This window comes from Dendrobates tinctorius, unplaced genomic scaffold, assembly GCF_039654945.1.
Source record: "Dendrobates tinctorius isolate UK_male_01 unplaced genomic scaffold, ASM3965494v1 ptg000129l, whole genome shotgun sequence".
In the NCBI taxonomy this organism is placed as follows: Eukaryota; Metazoa; Chordata; class Amphibia; order Anura; family Dendrobatidae; genus Dendrobates; species Dendrobates tinctorius.
The window spans coordinates 35,502,137-35,524,265 of record NW_027361797.1 but is presented as its reverse complement, the minus strand read 5'-3'; the positions used below and the strand labels follow the sequence as shown (position 1 = coordinate 35,524,265).

Here is a 22,129-nt window from a genome sequence, read left to right as displayed (position 1 = left end):
AATACAAAATCTGAAGTCACATATTTATGCACAATACAGCCTAGAAAAAATGCAATAGATAAGACAAGTGACGTGAAGCAGAACTATCAATATGGGAGAGGGAGAAACATAAATATAAACATTGGACCAGTTCATAGATGAAATTACTGGTATTGAAAGGTAACTTCACATCTCAGAGAGAGAGACGAGTTTGGGAGTACAAATTTATGACGAACTTTGACACTCTCAGTGCTGGAATGAATGTGTCGCATGGATTTATGTCTTTTTACATCAATTAAGGAATTTCCTTTTAAAACCTTGCGGGGCAACACAGAACTAGACCCCAATCAGAGGACCATAAAACATCCAGACTCCTTATCTATGAACTGGTCCAATGTTTATATTTATGTTTCTCCCTCTCCCATATTGATAGTTCTGCTTCACGTCACTTGTCTTATCTATTGCATTTTTTCTAGGCTGTATTGTGCATAAATATGTGACTTCAGATTTTGTATTAGTCTAGCCTGATGAAGAGACCTGAGTAGTCTCGAAAGCTTGCAATGTATTACCATCTTTTCAGTTAGCCATTAAAAGGTATCAACTACTGAGGACTCTCAATCCTGAATATTTTTCTATCTACTGGCTAACACGGTACAAAGATATACATCTTTCCTGTATTACTACTTTAGCAGACAACTTTTTTAGAATGCCAAAATGTAACTGAGAAGGGTGAAACACCATTTTGCCACCTGCAGATTGACTTAGGCTTCTTCAAGCGGTTGTCCACTACTTGAAAAGTGATGACCTATCCTTAGCTAGGTGATAAATGTTGGTTGCATCTCATGAATTTGTATAAAAATGACCTGAAGATTGAAGACTGTCAGGTCATTTTTTGCTTCATAATGATAGCCATAAAAACGAAAACAAAAAAATTGCATTTTTCTCACCTATTTACAATACTTAACGTTTTTCAGTACATTACGTGGTAAAATGAATGGTGTCATTTAAAACTACAGCTCATTCTGCAAAAATAATGACCTCCTGTGGTTATGTTGATAGAAAAATACAAAAATTATGGCTATTGGAAGAAGGAAAGTAAAAAAAATCAAAGCGCAAAAAAAGAAAATACCCTCGTCATTAAGAGGTTGAAGCAAAACTTGCCTTACTACTAATAATCCCTAGAGATAGTGCATAAATGTATGACTGTTTGAAATTCTTGGTGTGGGAAAGTCCTGTCTTGGTAGCTGTATTTAGGTCCTACAGTAAAGATCATATCTGTCAATTCCAGAAAAAGAGGAATCCTCCGGGTCTACTTCAGAAGTTAGCAAATGTCCTATGCCACCTAGACCTCCTAGAAACCTTGCCGAAAAAAATTAATGCAAGATTTTCCGTGCCTGATGCATAGATGTAGCCTCTCACATGCATTTTTGAGGGGGTATACAATGGAACACTAAGGGAACATGCCCTCAAACAGAGAGTGCCACCGCTGAAAATGTTGTGCTCTACGCCATGTTTTGTTCTTGTGCCCATTTCGAACAGTTAAGATTAAGCTATACAATCAATAAAACTGATGTAATCATTACAGGATGAAATCATTTTCTAGTGTTGAGCACTTTCTTGCTTTTTTTCATATGATTTCATAAGGGTTTCCACTAAAGTGTTCAGTATATATGTATACCTATGCAGAGATACAAATTACTTACCGTAATCACAGTCCCGCATGCGCCTTCATCACGAGCCATACTTATGTACAAAATGCCATTGCTCTTTGGAAATCCCCGACATCTATTATCTATAAGGTGGATGTTGTCTACGTCCACCTTCATAGCTTGAAGCTCACTGACAAGTAGCGTTACCTTTATTTCTGAAATCCCACATTGAATTTTTGGGCAAAATCCTATCATAAAGAAAGCAAATAAAGTAATACATGTCTTTACTATTCTTTAAGAAAGTTTGAAGCATGCAAATGAAATCCTGAGCCTTTAAGAAAGCTGTGAAATACCTCATGACAATAACATTAAGGGTACGTGTGTCACAATTCATTTTTGAATTCGTGACAGCTCTGGTTCTGCTTTAATTTAAACGTTGCTTTTTTGTTTTGTGCCAGCAAGGGTTAATGTCAGTTTCCTTGCTGGCAGTTGCTTTTGTTGCTGGTCAGCTGATGTGGTTGGTGACCACTCCCTCCATCCTTTAAATAGTCACATGATGCATCAGGACTTTACAGCTCTCTGGTGTCAGCACTGTATCTGCTGCTTCTATGGAGTTCTGGTTCATGGTTCCATATCAGAGGCTGGAGCTATCGTTGTTCCTTTCCTTGTCTGTCTCATGCTTGTCACTAATGCTCAAACAGTATTCTGTGTCCCGGTCGGGGCATGTGTCCGAAAACCTCCCACAAAACGACATCTGCATTCATGTGCAGACAGAGTCAATAGACTGCAATGGTGACGGCTCAGTGAACGTGGGCCGTGCCGTGCTCTTTTTTAGGGAGTGTATGTCTATAAGTCTACAGGAGGCGGACACTCAGACGCAGTCTGCGACGTCTGAGTTTTCGCCTCCTATAGGCATACACACCGGATAAAAAGTGCAAGGCAAAGCTCACGTTTGCTCTGCCATCACCATTACAGTTTTTTCCCCGTCAGTGCATGTATCCGGACCCCGTTTTTCGGTGGATTTTAGACATATGCCCCCACCAGGACGCAAAGAGCAATGTGAAAGCACCCTATGGGATGCAGAGGATTCACTGGTGTACCATTTGTTAAACTCTGAAAGCTTGAAAGCAACATGACAGCTCTAATAAAATATTCATTTCCTGTGATACACAGATTGTGTAGGCTCACTACATTGCGCCAAATTAACTTACCTGCTCGATCACACTGTGCTTTAGTAGATAGCAGTATCTCATTGGAGCTCACTGTAGAAAGAGGAATTTAGATCTTATTTTAAATAGAAATAAAACAAAAACTTGAAAAAAAAATAAATTTAAACAGTAATAAGAGAAATACTAATATTACTAAAAAAAACCCATAAAAATACAGCACCAGAGTAATAGCAGTATGTGTTTTACAATAAAACTGTAGGTAACATACATGAATGGCCCACTGATGGCTTACCGATGGAACACTGATCCAAAACTCTGATGACACCGGTATGTTTTTTTCCAGTACCGATATTATAAAGGTAAAGAGGGCCTAGGGCTGGGGCTACAAGGCAACGTCGGCTCCGAACTAAGTTTCCTGGCCAAATATCTCTCTGTGCAGCTGCAACATCTCAGTGTAATGCAGGTCAATAGGCTCATGTTACGACCAATAGGGTAAAGCGACTGCAACAAACAAGTGTCAAAAATCAGAACCTGTTGAATTTTTTTCTACTTACTTGTCACAATCGCTGTACTCTGTGGGTCACAATGGGAGCCCATTCACCTACATTACACTTTGCATTACAGAGAAATATTTGGCTGCGCAAGATGTATTACAGCCAAAGTTTCACTATAGGCCTAGACTAAGGGCTCGTTCAGACATCAATTTTTCATGTGCAAATTTTGTCTGTGTTTTTCATTGGTAAATTGTCTCTTCAGAGAGGAAGAGGACTAGAACTCTAGTGCCACCTATTGGAAGTAGCAATCCTAAAAGTCAACGTCGACCCTTTAACGAGCCTTGTTACATAACTTAGGATAAAAGCCTTTCATTGGTAAAACTCATAATCTATTACTATCTTGTAATCTGTTGGGGCATTCAGTTTGTGCATTTTTGCAGATGGAGAGTCCACACAGAATCATGGTGACACATCCGACTTTGTTCCAAGTCATGGCGCAAACTTGCTAATGCTAGGCTATGGGGCAGTGAAAAAAAATCGAACAGCGCTCATGATGCCATCTGCTCGGTGACTGTATTCTATCACTTTCATAGGAGAAGCTTGAGAAACCTCCGAATTTTTTTTTTTATCCTTTCTACAAAAACTTACAAAACTCTCATAGTAAAAATTGCCCTGAATCACATTCCCAAATTACATTAAAATATGTGTGTATATACAGTATATATATATATATTACACTAACCTCTCCCTGAACCAGTACTACATACATTAAGGAAAGAGCGATGTGTGACAAAATAATAAGTAAGAACATGTGAAATGTGAACATAAAAACATAAATCTTATAGCAAGAATTAAAAAATAACTGACCTAGATAAACTGTGCAAAACAAAAAATAAAAATTCTAATAAATAAATAAACATATATGTATATATATATATATATATACATATATATAAAATTATAAAACATAAAATAATTATAATACTAATAATAAAAGTCTTAGCAATAAACAGACAAGGTAGAAGAAAAGAATTAAACTAACCATTAATAGATTCAGGCATAAAAGGACAGATTTCATTTTCCTCAAAAACTTGCACTGAATCTGAAGACTACAACTTCCAGTGTACCATGAAAGCCACATACTGCCAGGACATGATGAGAGTTGTAGTTTCAGCTTGTGCCACTTGGTAAAATATAACAGAGCTGATATTTTTTTATAAGGCTATGTGCACACATTGAGCATTTTTTGCAGCAGTGTTGGCATGAAAAACGCTGCGTGAAATACACGTTTATTATGCGCGCATATTTTAATTGCATTTTTTTTTCCATTCATTTGAATGGGTGAAAGACTGTTAAAAAAAGAAAGAATTGTGATACAGTAGATTTGAAAAAAAAAAAAGCTTTGCTGGGGGCAAACCTGCAAGTAATAAATATAAGCAGCATGTGTGTAAGATGTCAGATATCTCATTCACTTTGTTGGTACAATAAAGCGTTTTTTGAGCGGAAAAAAATGCAACAAAGATGCAATGTGTGAGTAAGCCCTAACTCACCTAGAATTGTAATGTAAATGTATTCAAGCCTGAACATTGCAATAATAGCAAATATAACTCTGCTACATCAACAGTATATGCGGATAGAAAAAGTAGTTTACTCGCCTCTCGCTGCCATATTGGTTTTTCCATACGATGTCAGAAAGGTGAGAATGAGAAAATGCAAAATGAGACGCATTGAGAAGGCTTTCCTGCAAGAAACGTATATTTGATCATTTGGATACCATAGCACCGGGCTACAATTAAAATGTTTTTTTCTCTTGAGCACAACAACATTGTGTGCGGCTCCTAATCCGTATAATAATATTATAGTAAAATAGTGCACACATAACTCTGTAATATTCCCTTTCATTAAAAATAAACTACAACAAAATAGAGTAAAATAAATGAGGCCTTTTATATTACAATCTATAGCACACATATCACGTAACCATACATACAGTATATATAAAGCGCTGGTGAAGTGGCAAAGCCTGAACAAAATGTTGGGGGGCCCGTGCGCGTACTGGGATGCCAGCGTGCTCGGGCCCCCCTAATCACCGGGCCCCATACAGTTGTAAGGGCTGTAATGCCCTGATGGCGGCCCTGAGTATATACCATGCAATGCAAAATAACCGCTACACCGAGCCCAAATAATACCACCATACACTGCACACATAATGGTCCCATACAGTACCTTAGTAATAGTGCTGAGATCCCTGTGTCCCAGGGTCTATCAATGAGGATGTAGAAAGGACTTGCTGAAAGTTCTCCTGTGGAAATGGTAGAGTTCCCGAAATGGAGGTCCCAGGGAGTTGGAGGACCTCTCCCCGGCCATAAGCCTTCCCTCTACAATGATCTCATATAAAGCATTTTTAGACTTCATACACTTGGATAATGATTACACAAGGACCTGTTTGACTCTACAATGTACCGTGATACATTATACAGCGTGTGGCGGGTTTACAATGCTCTTTCCACAATATCACGCAGCACATACCTGTCCAGCGCTCACATTATTACAATGCCTGGTACTAGACAAAAGGTCTGGAAATTGAAAGAGAACCTGTCAGGACAGTTTTATTACTAGTGTCAAGGCGGTATAGCCAGGGTGGCCATCCGACCAGAAATTCCAGTTTAATGCACCAGAGGTGAGATATAAAACTTTGAGGCCAGGGATGTAATGATGGAAGTCGTGAGTGGACCTGTAGAAGAGGGGACGCACCAGTGGCCAGCGCCATTTTCAACTGGATCTCCAGTCCTGTGGCACACAATCAACTGAAGGCTACTGTGGAGCAGAGCGCCATCGGCTGCCAAACAGACGTCCGCATCATCAGAGGATGTCAGTGACCTGTCATGGGGAGCACAATCAAGGGACTACATTGCCCCTGCACCAGAAGTGGAAAAAATTGGAAGCTGCGCATTATGAAGGTAGGGGAAGGAGAAAGGGACTTTTTACGTTAAAATTTACTGTTTCCAATGCCTAAACCCCCCATTATATGTTATAGTATAAAAGGGGACCAGTCATGATGAAAATGGTATCTGATCTCTGGGCAGGATGTTACGGAGCAGAAAGCGCTGATAAAGAAAGTTCCAGTAAAACTTGCTTTTTATTCATTGAAATCCTTGGCATTTGTATGCAAGAGTCCAGTGGGCGGTCCTAATCAATGATTGACAGTCTTCCCTGTATGACTGTGCATGTAGACATAGCTGTCAATCACTAGTAGGACCGCAAACTGGACTGTCGCATATAAACACCAGGAATATCACTGAATAAAATACAAATTTTGCTGAATCTTTTCCAACAAACCAATATATCATTCTACTCAGCTTCCCCTTTTATATACCGTGCTGTCCACAGATCGGGCTGCACGTGCAATGGGATAGGTTTCATTTAACATGAAAATTTCAGTATTAGCATTGTTGAGACTGTATGATGGACAGATTTTTTAAAAGTTGAGTTACATTTCGGTATTACTGGTCTATTCTGCGTTAGTTCTTTACTACTTGCAAGCAGCACATAAAGCAGAAGTGAATGAGGTTTCATAGCTTATCGCGGTACCAAGACCAGGAAAGAACCCAGACAATAGTATTATGATGCCACCTACGGGTCATGATTAAAAACTGCAGGTTTTTGCTTTAACGTTGTGCAAAAGTGCAGCTTTTTTATGATGTTTTTCTCAGCTTAATTAGTGTATGCTAATTTATTTCTTATTGTGGTATTAAAGTCCTCTAGGGTACAGACCAAAGCTTGTTTTCCTGTAATAGAGGAATCTCGGCACAGATTTCTCCATTCATAGATATAAAGGGAAAGAACAGCGCACTTCCACTTCTTCATTTTTCACAGTGTGTGTTTTTGCGCCCCATTGTTTAGATAGATGCCAGTCATGCTCATATGCCATAATTTTCCTAAATGGCACATCAACTTTATTGCAGTGAACAGAGTCTGGAACTGAAGATAGGATGTGACACCCTAAGCTTTCCCAAGCTAACACTGTCATTCCCTGATTTTAAACTCTTAATTTGTATCACATTGAAGTGTTAGAATATGTGCATCACTCTGTTCTTATTCCCCTGCCTGATATCATAAAATGGAAATTTTAATTATTTTTTTACTGTAGGCAGTAAAGCAAGATCCTTTTTCTGGAACAATCTGCTTGATGGCCAGTAGATATCAATAAATATGTAGCTAGCCCTAGCCTTATTGTATATTTGACCCTTCATTCCTATAAAATTTTACACAGCTATGTAACCAGAGTACGATGGACACCGGTGCAAAATTTGGGCCTGGTTCCCTCCTGTCTGATCATCAGATGTATGGGTCCTTATAGAGTTCCAGGTCCTGTGAAAACATATGTGTTTACCCTCTCATGTAGCAATGTTGCCATTCCTGAAATAATGACCCCTATCAGGGCCCCTTCCTCTAATAATGTCCCCATCCTAGGCTCCTTCTAAGCATTATATCCTTTATTCTGGTCCCTTTCCTGGTACAATGTCCCCATTCTGGGTCCCTTTTAGTAATATTGGTCCCCTCCTCATAGTATAATGTCCTTGAATAATATTATCCATCCTGTGCCCCTTCCTGTTATAATGCCCCCCATCTTGGGTCCCTTACAGTAATATATGGTCCCCATCCTGGTATAATGCCTCATCAATCTTGGTCCCTTTCAGTAATATATGCTCCCCATCCTGGTATAATTTCCCCCTACCTGTGCCTCTTCCAGTAATAAATGTCTCCCATCCTGGTATAATTTCTCCCTACTTCGGCCACTTCCAATAACAATGTCCTCCATTCTCCTGGTATAATGCCCTTGTATAATATTCTCCAAGTATAATTCCCCTCATTCTGAGCCTCTTTCAGTAATATATGGCCCCCATCCTGGTATAATGCCTCACCATTTTGGGTCCCTTCCAGTACTATATGTCCCCCATTCTGGTCTGATTCCCCCCTACCTGTGCTTCTTCTAGTAATGTATGTCCCCCATTCTGGGCCCTTCCCAATAATATGTCCCTTATCATGGTAAACTGTGCCCCATCCTGTGCTTCTTCCTGTAATAATGTCTCTTCTCCAGCACATATGAAAAAAATAAACAATTCTTCTCACCTTCCCCCCGTTTCCACATCGTGTGGTGCCCTCTTCCAAAGCCAGCAGTTAACTTCAGTGTGCAAGTGACAGGCAACGCTTGACGTCACTGCCGTGCACCACCGGTGATTTTCAAACCAGCACCCGCTGCTGGCTTCTGATTGGCCGGTGGCCTGAATTGCAGTGCAGGGCCCCGGCTAGCCTCTGCATGTAATACCTTTCAGCTGAATGTGCATCCGAAGATGCATATCCAGCTGAAATAGCTGCTAGTGTTCGTGGACCCCCTTCTCGCACAGGACCGGCCGTGTTCACACTCTCTGTGACTGTGCTCATTACACCCTTGATTTTACATAATCACATATTCGACATAGCTGGTCATAACTATGTCTTTTCCACATAGCTGTAATTCCTGACAAATATCCAGCAAATGTGATAATAAAGTGTTAACTCGACAAGCAAGACAACTAGTGAGCCCAAGATGATCAGTATCAGGTGCAGAAAAGCGCAATTGCCAAGGGCTAATCATTGATTTAAGTTCCAATACTTAAAGGACATTACATCGGCTGTACTAAGTGAGCCTTATTGGTTTAAAAAGAAATGGAGCAAAGTAAGAAGCTTTCAAAACCAGAAGTGTTAATAGATTACTTTTATCAAATAACTAAATGCAAACTGAAAGAACAAAGAAAAGATCAAAATAAAATCAATATTTGATGCGACCGCCCATTATAATCAAAACAGCATCAAAAGATCAGTTCTTCCAGATACTTCTCACAGTTTTTGAAGGAACTTGGCAGGAGTTTGGGAGATTGTTCCAAACATCGGAGAGAACTAACCACAGATCTGTGGATGTCACGTGTGTAGATCCTTCTGTCTCTTCATGTGATTCCAAACAGACTGGATGATGTGAGATCAGTGCTCTGTGGGGGCCATATCGTCACTTTCAGGACTCCTTGGACTTGTTTACTCTGATGATAGTCATTAATGACATTTTCTGCCAAATAAATTCAGATCTATTCAGACACTTCCCTGATGGTATTACATGATGGATAAGTATCTGTCTGTATTTCTCAGCATTGAGGACACCATTAGTCTACTCTTGACCAAATTCCCAACAAGATTTTCTGAAATATTGTACCAAAATTGGAAGAAACCTCAACTTTGCTTCACTGTTGCCTGCAGACACTCATTATTGTACCGCTCTACAGCTTTTTGGCGACAAACTGCCATCTAACACAGTCAAATATCTCGCAATATGACATATTATTAGACAATGCTTATTGGATGAAGCTGATCAGGTGATGTCTACTTGTGTAATGAGGGAGGTGCGGCCTAAGGATATCAACACCCTTTATTAAGGTGTGCAGAATTATTAGGCACTTAGTTGTCCTTAGGTAAAATGGGCCAAAAAGAGAATTAGCTGATATTGGGGCACAATCACAGAACCATCAAAAGTTTTGTTGCAAACAGTCAATAGGGTCACAAAGAACATGTTGAGAAAAAAAGACGCCCATTAACTGCCAAAGAACTGAGAAGAATCAAACATGAAGCGACCAGGAAGTCATTATCCCCCAGTGCTGTCATATTCCAAAACTGTAAACTGTCTACAGTGCCCAGAAGTAGAAGTGGTCAGAGACACAGCCTAGGTAAGGAGGCAGGAACCCGACCGCCACTGACCAAGACCCTGAAGTAGAAGGTGTTCAGTGCACAGAGACAAGGCTGAGGTAAGAAGAGATGAAACCCGACCACTACTAAGCAAGACACAAAAGTGCAAGGTGTTCAGTGCTCAGAGACATGGCTGAGGTAAAGAGAGTTGAAACCCAACCACCACATACTAAGACACAGAAGTACAAGGAGTTCAGTGCTCATATACAAGGCCGAGGTAAGGAAGAGTGAAACCCAACCACTGCTAAGCAAGACACAAAAGTGCAAGGTGTTCAGTGCTCAGAGACTTGGCCAAGGTAAGGAAGACAGAAACCCAACCACCACTGACCAAGACCCAGAAGTACAAGGTGTTCAGTGCTCAGAGACATGGCCGAGTTAAGGAAGGCAGAAACCCAACCACCACTGACCAAGACCCAGAAGTACAAGGTGTTCAGTGCTCAGAGACATGGCCAAGGTAAGGAAGGCAGAAACCCAACCACCACTGACCAAGACCCAGAAGTACAAGGTGTTCAGTGCTCAGAGACATGGCCGAGGTAAGGAAGGCAGAAACCCAACCACCACTGACCAAGACCCAGAAGTACAAGGTGTTCAGTGCTCAGAGACATGGCCGAGGTAAGGAAGGCAGAAACCCAACCACTAGAGTTGAGCGACTTTGGTCGGATCGGGTTTCGTGAAACCCGAATGAAACAAAATAAGTTTCAGATGAAACTCGTCCGACTAGAGCAAAACAAAGTCGGAGTTTCGTCCGAAACCCGACCCCAATGCAAGTCAATGGGAAATAAAAGTCGGACGAAACTCCGACTTTTTTTGCTCTAGTCGGACGAGTTTCATCTGAAACTTATTTTGTTTCATTCGGGTTTCACGAAACCCGATCCGACCAAAGTCGCTCAACTCTACCAACCACCACTGACCAAGACCCAGAAGTACACGGTGTTCAGTGCTCAGAGACATGGCCAAGGTAAGGATGACAGAAATCCAACACCACTGACCAAGACTCAGAAGTATAATGTGTTCAGTGCTCAGAGACATGGCCAAGGTAAGGAAGACAGAAACCAAACCACCTCTGACCAAGACCCAGAAGTACAAGGTGTTCAGTGCTCAGAGACATGGCTGAGGTAAGGAAGGCAGAAACCCAACCACCACTGACCAAGACCCAGAAGTACACGGTGTTCAGTGCTCAGAGACACAGCCAAGGTAAAAATTTATATTAATTCACGTTGTTACACAATAATTCTGCACACAGATATTTTCCTAATAAAGAAAAAACTAACTTTCTTAAATATTCAGGTTTCAGGTGTATTAACCCTTTGCTTTGACTTTCAGCACTGGAGTTGTTGAAAAATAAAATGAATCATGAAAAATGCAAATTGTCTAATAATTCTGCACACAGTGTACAAGACAGCTAGAATTTATGGAAGAATCAGATATGTAGTACAGAGGAAAATGAGCAGTGTCAGAAGAGGCCATGAAGTATTCATTCCTGAAAAATACAAGATAAAAAAACAATTACTACAGCTACTCATAAAGGACATAGAACACAACAATATTCATCAATATACTGTATAAGGCACTATGGATATGGAGCATAGAGTAATAATTAGTGCAAAACACAAATAATCAACTTACTGAGAGCAAGTGACGTCTGTAAAAAATCTATGAGAAAAACAAAAGATGATATTTAAAATATTACAAGAATGAAATACCCGTTTTTATCATTTTTGCGGTCAAAACAACAGAACAACAATTATAAGTCAAAAGCTACAAACAGTGGTCCTTTGGATCCATCATTTGACTTCCTTTATGAATGTGATGTAGTGTAAATAAAGAGTTACCCATATGGACAATAAAGAGTTTGATTTTCCTACATATAGAAAAACAGAAACAATATAAAAAGGCATAAGTACATCACTGGTAAAAAAAAGTGTTCATATATTGTATGATATCGTAGCTTACATCAAATAATTGGCCAGTATTGTACCATATATAAGACATGTGGGACAATTGAAATGTAGTTGTCAAAGCATCAATTTCCTTGTCAGTTATTTGAGTGGTCATATCACCTTCAAGATAGACTTCCAAATGTATCACTAAGCAGAGAATTTCTTCTATTAACTGCTCATCTGACTGGAGCAAGATATTGGGCACATGAGTTGTTTTTCCCATCCAAACATCTCAAAAGCAAGATCATCATTGTATACGGCAAGTCAACGGTCAAAGAGACAAGACTTCCTGAAGATGGATTTTACAGACAATAAGCTTAGACTGCCTTTTCCTCTGTGCTCCTCTTATAGCCATCTATCTCAACTAAATTCTTATCTCTGAATCTCTGCTACTATTTCATTATGAAGAAGGTTGATTTATATGAATTTACCATTACAAATTATAGGTCCGAACTCCAGAACAAAAACTCTGTTGTCATTTACAGCTCTACGAGCCTGCGGTCCAGTGCAGACCTGTTACAGAAACAAAAAGATATAAAATAAATATTTTTATCAATTTTACATTGTAGTAATTACAGTTAGATCCATATATATTTGGACAGAGACATTTTTCTAATTTTGGTTCTAGACATTACCACAATGAATTTTAAACAAAACAATTCAGATGCAGTTGAAGTTCAGACTTTCAGCTTTCATTTGAGGGTTTCCACATTAAAATTGGATGAAGGGTTTAGGAGTTTCAGCTCCTTAACATGTGCCACCCTGTTTTTAAAGGGACAAAAAGTAATTGGACAGATTAAATAATTGTAAATAAAATGTTCATTTCTAGTACTTGGTTGAAAACCCTTTGTTGGCAATGACTGCCTGAAGTCTTGAACTCATGGACATCACCAGATGCTGTGTTTCCTCCTTTTTGATGCTCTGCCAGGCCTTCACTGCGGTGGTTTTCAGTTGCTGTTTGTTTGTGGGCATTTCTGTCTGAAGTTTAGTCTTTACCAAGTGAAATGCATGCTCAATTGGGTTGAGATCAGGTGACTGACTTGGCCATTCAAGAACATTCCACTTCTTTTCTTTAATAAACTCCTGGGTTGCTTTGGCTTTATGTTTTGGGTCATTGTCCATCTGTAGTATGAAACGACGACCAATCAGTTTGGCTGCATTTGGCTGGATCTGAGCACACAGTATGGCTCTGAATACCTCAGAATTCATTCGGCTGCTTCTGTCCTGTGTCACATCATCAATAAACACTAGTGACCCAGTGCCACTGGCAGCCATGCATGCCCAAGCCATCACACTGCCTCTGCCGTGATTTACAGATGATGTGGTATGTTTTGGATCATGAGCTGTACCACGCCTTCGCTAGACTTTTCTCCTTCCATCATTCTGGTAGAGGTTGATCTTGGTTTCATCTGTCCAAAGAATGTTCTTCCAGAACTGTGCTGGCTTTTTTAGATGCTTTTTTTTAGCAAAGTCCAGTCTAGCCTTTTGATTCTTGATGCTTATGAGTGGCTTACACCGTGCAGTGAACCCTCTGTATTTACTTTCATGCAGTCTTCTCTTTATGTTAGATTTGCATATTGATATGCCTACCTCCTGGAGATTGCTGTTGACTTGGTTGGCTGTTGTGAAGGGGTGTCTCTTCACCATGGAGATTATTCTGCCATCATCCACCACTGTTGTCTTCCGTGGGCGCCCAGGTCTTTTTGCATTGATGAGTTCACCAGTGCTTTTTCTTTCTCAGGATGTACCAAACTGTAGATTTTTCCACTCCTAATGTTGTAGCAATTTCTCGGATGGGTTTTTTCTGTTTTTGCAGCTTAAGGATGGCTTGTTTCACCTGCATGGAGAGCTCCTTTGACCGCTTGTTTCCTTCACAGCAAAACCTTCCAAATGCAAGCACCACACCTCAAATCAACTCCAGGCCTTTTATCTGCTTAATTGAGAATGACATAACGAAGGGATTGCCCACACCTGTCCATGAAATAGCCTTGGAGTCAATTGTCCAATTACTTTTGGTCCCTTTAAAAACATGGTGGCACATGTTAAGGAGCTGAAACTCCTAAACCCTTCATCCAATTTTAAAGTGGATACCCTCAAAAGAAAGCTGAAAGTCTGAACTTCAACTGCATCTGAATTGTTTTGTTTAAAATTCATTGTGGTAATGTCTAGAACCAAAATTAGAAAAATGTTGTCTCTGTCCAAATATATATGGCCCTAACTGTGTCTCACCCTGTCAAACACTTTATAAGTAAGCCATTTTTATGGTCAACTATTATCAACAAGAGTCAACAAGAGTCACCAGTTGGCAGTACATTCTACAAGTAAAGGATACTACCAGGAACATATAATTCTACATGCTGACCATTCTAACAATTGGTCATCAAAGTAATACATATATAGATTATTTTGACCAGAATAATAGATGTGTTTTCTACAGCTACTCTCATTTAGCCATCTTTTACTCCTTTGTTTCCTATCCCTGAGCCAGATCTTAACCCACTTACACGTATTTTCCCCTATCCCCATTGTTCCCATTTTATGTATCAACCTTTTGTGTGGCACCGTATCAAAAGCTTTTGAAAAGTCCATGTACACCACGTCCATTGCATTTCCTTGGTCCGGTCCAGAACTTACCTCCTCATAGAAACTCATCAGATTAGTCTGACAGGAACGGTCCCTCATAAACCCATGTTGATATTGGGTCATGAGGTTGTTCTTCTTCAGATACTCCAGTATAGTATTTCTTAGAAAACCCTCCAGGATTTTACCCACAGTAGAGGTTAAGCTCACTGGCCTATAATTTCCACGTTCAGTTTTTGTCCCCTTTTTGAATATTGGCACCACATTTGCTATATGCCAATCCTGTGGTACAGACCCTGTTATTATGGAATCTTTAAAGATTAAAAATAATGGTCTATCTATGACTGTACTTAATTCCTACAGTACTCGGGGGTGTATCCCATCCGAGCCCGGGGATTTGTCAATTTTAGTGATTTTTAGACGCCGCTGTACTTCCTGCTCGGTTAAGCAGGTGACATTCAATGGAGAAATTTTTTTATCACTGATCAGTCTGCCATGGGATTTTCTTGTGTAAATACTCTTGAAAGAAAGTCATTTAGCATATCGGCTTTTATAATAACATAACCCTTTTCAATCCAGTTCTGCTGAAGCATGAGTTCTTCTCTTTTTAATACTTTCCACTAACTCTGACTCACCGGTTTGCACAATTGTCTCTTGGTGTCACAGAGGTTTATTTCACAATGTAGATACACCAGATTGTGCTCTCCAACAAATTTGAACATCTGCAGAGAAAAGCGTCCTCGTAAAGAGACTCCATTCTCCAGCACCCTGATGCTCGCGTCTTCTTTATTAGGACATCTAAAAAAAATGAAACACTCTCAGAAGTGGCGGTATCAAGTTTTTATTTCTAAGAGCTTAACCAATATTAGTGTATTGATTATGACCAAGAAATTGGAATGTGTGTATGTGTATGTGGTCAGAAGGTGGATATGATGATCTAGATTATGGCATTGTGTCAAGGGCAAGATATTTAAAAATATATATGAAAAGAAGAGTAACAATGAAATTACAGAGCAGATATTAATAGAAAGGAATCCTATTGAAAGACAGCAAATAGAGTTCTTGAAAAATGTGATAGATTAATACAGAAATCTATTAGAATTTTGTATAACTTTTTTATTACACAATAAGGAACCTTAATTTATTGAAATCAAATATGCAATAACTTAAAGGGATTTTCCACTTTATCTTTATTTTCCATATATGTTGAGCATATGATTTTGTGGCACTGACACTTTTTAGTTACAGTTCATAAACTTTCAGCTCTCTGGTGCCCCTCTTACCCTCAGGTCAGTCAGTGAACTGCACCTAGGATAAATAGTCTCCGTAGAGGCCGTCCTGTCATGTGCTGGTTATCGGGGCAATCTGCAGTGAGGGCGGTATATATATCACCAGTCCCTGGCCTGGGATACATATATAAACCTCCGGTCTGTCACTGCCAGGATCCCCAATAACACCTCGCTAGCTATAAGCCCGGTCCATTAGCAAGCCTATATCGGGTCAGAAACCAACCCCGGGTAGCGTGAATTTGCACGGAGTACGTGTTGGTTCGATCATAGAGCAAAAAGAATGAAGCTAGCAAATTTATAAGTTTACTCCAGAAAAAATTTGCAGTGTTTACAAAAGTTACAAAAGATATTACAAATGAGAAAAAATACAATTATGTACAGACAGTTAAAAAATCTGTCTCTCTGGCTCTCAATGCCTCCCATAATGGACGTTCCTGTTTTATTGTTTTGGCCATAAACTTAGGGACTGCTCCTTTGCTGACCTCACATATGGGCTGTCTCCTGGGAGGTACACCTCTCTTTGAAAGTTATCAAAAACTTCTTTTTTCCATGTCTTTGGCCTGTAAGCTCACAGGCCAACGATATGGGCATTATTGTTTCCCCTGCGATTTTAATGCTCTTTAGAGTCCAAAAACGGTATGTCTGTGATTTGCTGGTGGGCAGAAATTCATTTCCCTGGTTTCTGATGGCCCTGAATGCCACAAAACACTGCAATACGTAGCCTCAATTGCCCAGATCCTGGAAAACTAATTTTCATGTTTCTAGGATTAACTTGTGTCACTGTATTTAACTTTGACTATTCTGCCTAGGAAACGAAGAGATTCTTGGTGGCAAAATACACTCAACTCTGCTGCAGGCAATAAAAGTGACCGTTTGCTGGAGGGGAGGGGGAGTGGGACTTCACAGAGAGGGAGAGAGGGGGCTGCAGCAGTGCGAGGGGGACTGCAGCAGGATTTTGGTTGTACAGAAACCAATAGGGGGAGGAGTAGCAGGCAGCCCTGGCTGTGTAACTCGAACAATGGAAAATAATTCATATTTTCCTGACAAGTATTGCAGGTTCTGGTACTTTTTCATTGTTATTACAAGCTTCTTTACAGATCGCTCATCTGTCTTGTCCACACAATGGCTGCTCAAGGAAGAACATGTGACCCAATCTGTCCATCCTCCTCCTATAATTGAAAAACAGTGCACATGGAAAGCCAGCTTTTATTTAGAGGAAAGTGATGGACATGTCTGGTGACATGATTCTCTATCAACTGTTGTTTGGGGAACAGAGACACTATGCAGAGCAGAGGACAGCGGTGTTACCAAGTGCAGAAGGAGAACCTGGCAAACTTTTATGTCAAATGTTGCAAAATAATGTCCACGACACATTAATTAAAATTAAAATAAAGGGGAGAACTCTTTTAATAATTATTGGAACCCGACTTATGAGAGCCCTGCACAAGAAAGAAGGGAAAGAAGATCCTTTAGCAGCTATATAGAGCATGGTTCCCTTCCTCTGCTCTGGGGTGGATATACCATATACAGTATGCAGCTTATACATTTCATAGCTTACAATCAATGTGCAGCCATATGAGATGAATGAGGTATATACAGATCTGTCACAAGGCTTCCACTGTGTGTATTCGCCCCTGTGTAGAAAACTACAACACTGACCTATTTAAGAGGAATATGTTAACAGGATTTAACCCCACAAATTATTTTTATGCACATGTAGCTCCTATAAAGATAAGTCCATCTATACCTTTACCTAACATTACCGAGAAATTGTTGCTTGAATAAATATTGAAATGAGGCTCAAGTGCTTTCAACAAGTAGAAGCACTTCTCAAGCCTCTGTTTTCTCCAGCAATAATCCCTGCCCAGCCACCTTCTACTTGACTGATAGCTTCTGTTCTGCATGAGTCAAACAAAGGATCCATCAGTCAAGTATGAGAAGGCAGCACTGAGTATAGAATAGAGCTGGAGTGACAGAGGTTTGGGAAGTGCTTCGATACAGCCAAAGCACTTCAGCCTCATTGTTATATGGATTCAAACAGCAAAATCTCATTAACAGAGAAACAGACTAGTAGCTGGCTAAAGGTATTGCTGGACTTGTCTTTGTAAGAGCTACATGTACAAGTAACCAGTTTTTGGGATAAAATGTTGCAGACAGAATCCCTTTATGTGAAAAGAACTTTTTTGCAGTCCACAAAGAGGAACTATACAAAACTTTTACTGGCGTGGCAAAGCCTTCAATCTAATGATCAAGGCGGATACAGTGTTATCGACACAAATAAGGACTTTTTGGCATATCCTAAAAATATCTTGTCACTTCTACTAGTGGGAAAATCCTTTTTTAAAAGATCATGTCGTGATTTAATGCCCCTTCATCAAAACCAAACATCCAAGGGAGAGTCTAGAAAGGCTTACTGTTGATTGTGATGATGGAGTAACTGAGATTAGTAGGGCTTATGCCTTCCACTAATTATTTCTCACCTCTCTTTAATGATGTAATATTTCATAGGATCATCTATGAGTTTTCCTGGAGTAGCATAACAAGTCTTCATCACCGTGACATAATCTGATGGCTTATGACCCTCTAGAAAGATTTCCACATACAGTGTTGATGATGTTGAGAGCACCACCTCCTGGTCTTCATATGTGGACAGATAACTTTGGTCCTTATACAGTGCCAAGTGTGCCTTGAACTCCCCTACACCCTCAATGTGGAAAGATATGGAACTGCAATGAAATAGTCAGTAATTACTAGTAATGTATTAACCTGTTGCGTTCACAGATCTCCTACCAATTAACAAAAATAATGACAACATGGATTTACATTTTCTTTTACTCTTTCACGCACAACTAAAATATCAGGTAAGATACATTGACTGTATCGTATATTGATGCAGAAAAGCAATTGAAATTAAAAGTCCCCTTCTCCCCATATTCCCTCATCATTTCATGCCATGATTACACAAATGCTAATTTCTCTACAAAGAAGCTCTCAAAAATGTTACCATTATACAGTAAGCCAATGATGGATTTTCATCCTTGTGGTGATGGCCAACTCACTGAATGAATTTAAGAAAGGAATGGATGCTTTTCTTGTGAGTAACAGTATAGAAGGTTACGAATAACAGAATATTATAGGTAGATGGTTGACCCAGCTTAGGGGAAGGAATTTTTTTCCCTATGGAGAAAATTGGCTTCTACTCTGTGGGTTTTTTGCCTTCCCCAGGATCAACAATGCAGAACAGCTGCACTAAAAATAGGCTGAACTAGATGGACATAAGGTCTTCCTTCAGCCTTCAAAACTATGCTACTATGTTACAAATATAATTTTGCTAAATTTACTAATATTACAAAATTACACAAAGCTGGCACATTACCTTAGGACAGGTTTTAAAGCTGTCTTAATAGTAAGATCCAACGGATATGAGCAAGAAAAGTTTAGCTGAAGTTCAGAGCTCCTCACAATGATCTTAGTTGGTTCCAGTTGTACATACATGGTATTCCAGTAGACGGCATGTGTCCCATTGTTCTGTAGAATTCAAAGTTCTCATATTAGTTTCCTCTAACATTACTATCATGTTACTCTTAATACATAAAACTCTAAGCTAAAGCCTTGCATGAACTTTAAGCTTTAATTTTCTATTTTAGAGATAAAGTGGAAGAAAGAGGTGCGGACAAGTCTGCATTATTCTACGTCAACACCAGACATAAAAGATAAAAGTTACTCCAGCAAGTGCTGATCATCATATCAAGGGTCCAGGATGTCACTAGTGATCAGTAAATTAATTTGAGCGAAATTCTACTTGAATTTTACAAAAATCCATATTTGCATTTGCCAAAATGCAGATATTTTTTTTATTCACTTTTGTGAAGATTCAGGAAAGTGGCGGCTCTCGGATACCATTTTTCTGAACCGTAAAAGTTGATCAAAATGTAAAAAAAATATATCTTTCCTTCTTCTCATTCATTTTATAGCTCACTTCCCCAGCACCTCTTCTCCTCAGCATCACCCCTCTAGTCCTTGTCGCATTTTCAGATTGCACCTTTCACGCTGGATTGGGGCTTCCTGGTTTGATTACGTCCTGGAAGGATCTGCGCATGCGAAAGCCATGACACCACAACCTTTGGCGTGCACTTGCGCAGAACCCTCCTAGGCCTCATCAGCCCTGGAAATCCACGCCCAGCATGAGAGGCTGGAGAATTCAATGCAAGCAGCAATCCGAAAATGCAACATAGACTAGATGGCTGCAGGTGAGAAATGAATGGGTGAACGGAGACGGGAGTATAGAGATTTGTATGATTTGTTACATACTATTTTTATTTTGCTCTGGGGTCTGAAGAAACCCCAAAGCATAACAAGAGACATCAAATCCAAACTTTCCAGGAAAATCTGCATGAACAGGTGAATTTTCTATTTTGTCTGATCCTCTCATCTGTAATTTTCACATCATGTATTAGGACAACAGAGCTCTGATAGCTAAGAAAAGTGTTATAAGATTTTTCAGCAGCTTCTCTATGTGTGATCTGCCTCTTTCTCACTGTTTCCTACCAGCTCTTTCTCCCTTTTGGCTCCACAGAGCTCTTTAGACAGCATGGTCAATTTGATCCCTCCCTGGAAGCAGATCTGTAGACAGATTAGTAGTTATTTCCTCCTACACTAAAATCCTCAGCAGCTTCTCTATGTGTGGTTTGCCTCTTTCCTGCATTTTCCTTTCATATCGTTCCCCCTTCTGACTCCATAGAGCTCTTTAGACAGCATGGTCACTTTGATCCCGCCCTGAAGACAGATCTGTAGACAGATATGAGCAGTTTTTCAGAATAAATGATCAGTGCATGAAAGAAGTAACTGAGAAGTTGAAAAAGAAGCACATTTCTTTAATAGAAAAATAGATAATTTCAGCACATGCTTACATGTAGGCGAGCTTTACACTTTTCATTTTGGAGAGGAGATATAATGGAAATCCTGCTAGTGTTCTCTTTGTCTTTGATTCCTACGCAGCGATCATCGGAGAAGTAAATATTTTTGGCATTTAAGCTTTTTAGTTGACATGTCCTAAATGACATTTCTATATTGTGTGTGTTGCATTGTAACTTCAAATCCAAGTCTTCTAAACCTAGAAAGATGTGACAAAAGTAGTTTCACTAAAAAATTAGTTTTGACTAGCAAATTACTTATTTTCATCACATCAGTAGATTAGTGGAAAATTCCTATGTAAGTTTTTTGACACACATTGTCACAGATTATTCACAGGTTTGTTGTGATTTTTTTCCCCATTGAGTGTATTGTAAAAGTAAAAATCTACAAAAAAAAAAAAAAAAAAGGAAAAATTGTTGTGGTTTTTGCTACTCCATGGATCCTCAACAAAATAAGAAAGAAAAATCCTTTTCACAAAGTTTAAAAGAAAAACCCTCCACGTCCCTTGGCTCTTTTGGGGGTTTTGTCCCCTGTTGATCACTCTCATCTCACGTGACCACTGCAGCCGACCACACATGGACCAGGCAAGAGAAACACAAAAGCACCATGGGATGTATCTATAGAACTTTTTTACACATTCAGCTGATCCTACAGGAAAGTCAGCAGCAAAATCCTCGCCCACATTTACACAATTTTATGTAGGTTTCCCTGCCAATCCATGCAGAATTGTTGGAAAGATTTTTCACTACACCTTTATTACATAGTCAACCTAAAATCCCTTCTCACCTAGTCCTGCTAGCCTAGGGGAAGTAAAGCTACTATGGAGTTTCAATATTTCACTTACGTTGAACATCTCGCCCATCGTTGCAGTAGCAACCTTCAACACCATTCACTATTTTGCATTCCTCATCCTTCGCACAGGAGCATGGATTATTTTGAGAGGTTGGATCTGTTGGTAAATCAACATCAGACAGATCTTATTTCTTCATTTCTTTTAGTGATTTCCCGGTTATTAAAGCAGACAGTGAAGACATGAGGCTTTAAAAGCCTTTGAATGCATTAAGAATCTATGTTCTTATAATATTGGGTGATACCTCGGAAAGTATGTTCCTTTAAAACATGATTTCATTCACACAATAGAACTGTGCTCACAGAGCTTGTACAACAGATTCATATGTATCCTATGTGCCTCCAATCAATACTACATCATTAAGATTTTCAACCCTAGATAAGTTGGTAAGAAATCGCAAGCTTTCAAGACTACACTGGTCTCTTCATCAGGCTAGACTAATACAAAATCTGAAGAATCACATATTTATACACAAGACAGCACAGAAAAAA

General features: G+C 39.5%; 1 protein-coding gene across 1 annotated transcript in view; it reads right to left on the bottom strand.

The window, feature by feature from the left end:
* Positions 1–22,129, bottom strand: part of LOC141047856 (uncharacterized) — a 359,889-nt gene that overhangs the window by 84,349 nt on the left and 253,411 nt on the right. The window contains exons 59-65 of the mRNA XM_073543184.1: positions 21,633–21,737; positions 20,785–20,987; positions 19,251–19,402; positions 18,355–18,600; positions 15,221–15,383; positions 12,437–12,518; positions 11,692–11,718 (exon numbers count right to left, since the gene is read on the bottom strand). Coding sequence (XP_073399285.1) covers positions 11,692–11,718; positions 12,437–12,518; positions 15,221–15,383; positions 18,355–18,600; positions 19,251–19,402; positions 20,785–20,987; positions 21,633–21,737 — 978 coding nt within the window. The remainder of the gene's footprint in view (positions 1–11,691; positions 11,719–12,436; positions 12,519–15,220; positions 15,384–18,354; positions 18,601–19,250; positions 19,403–20,784; positions 20,988–21,632; positions 21,738–22,129) is intronic.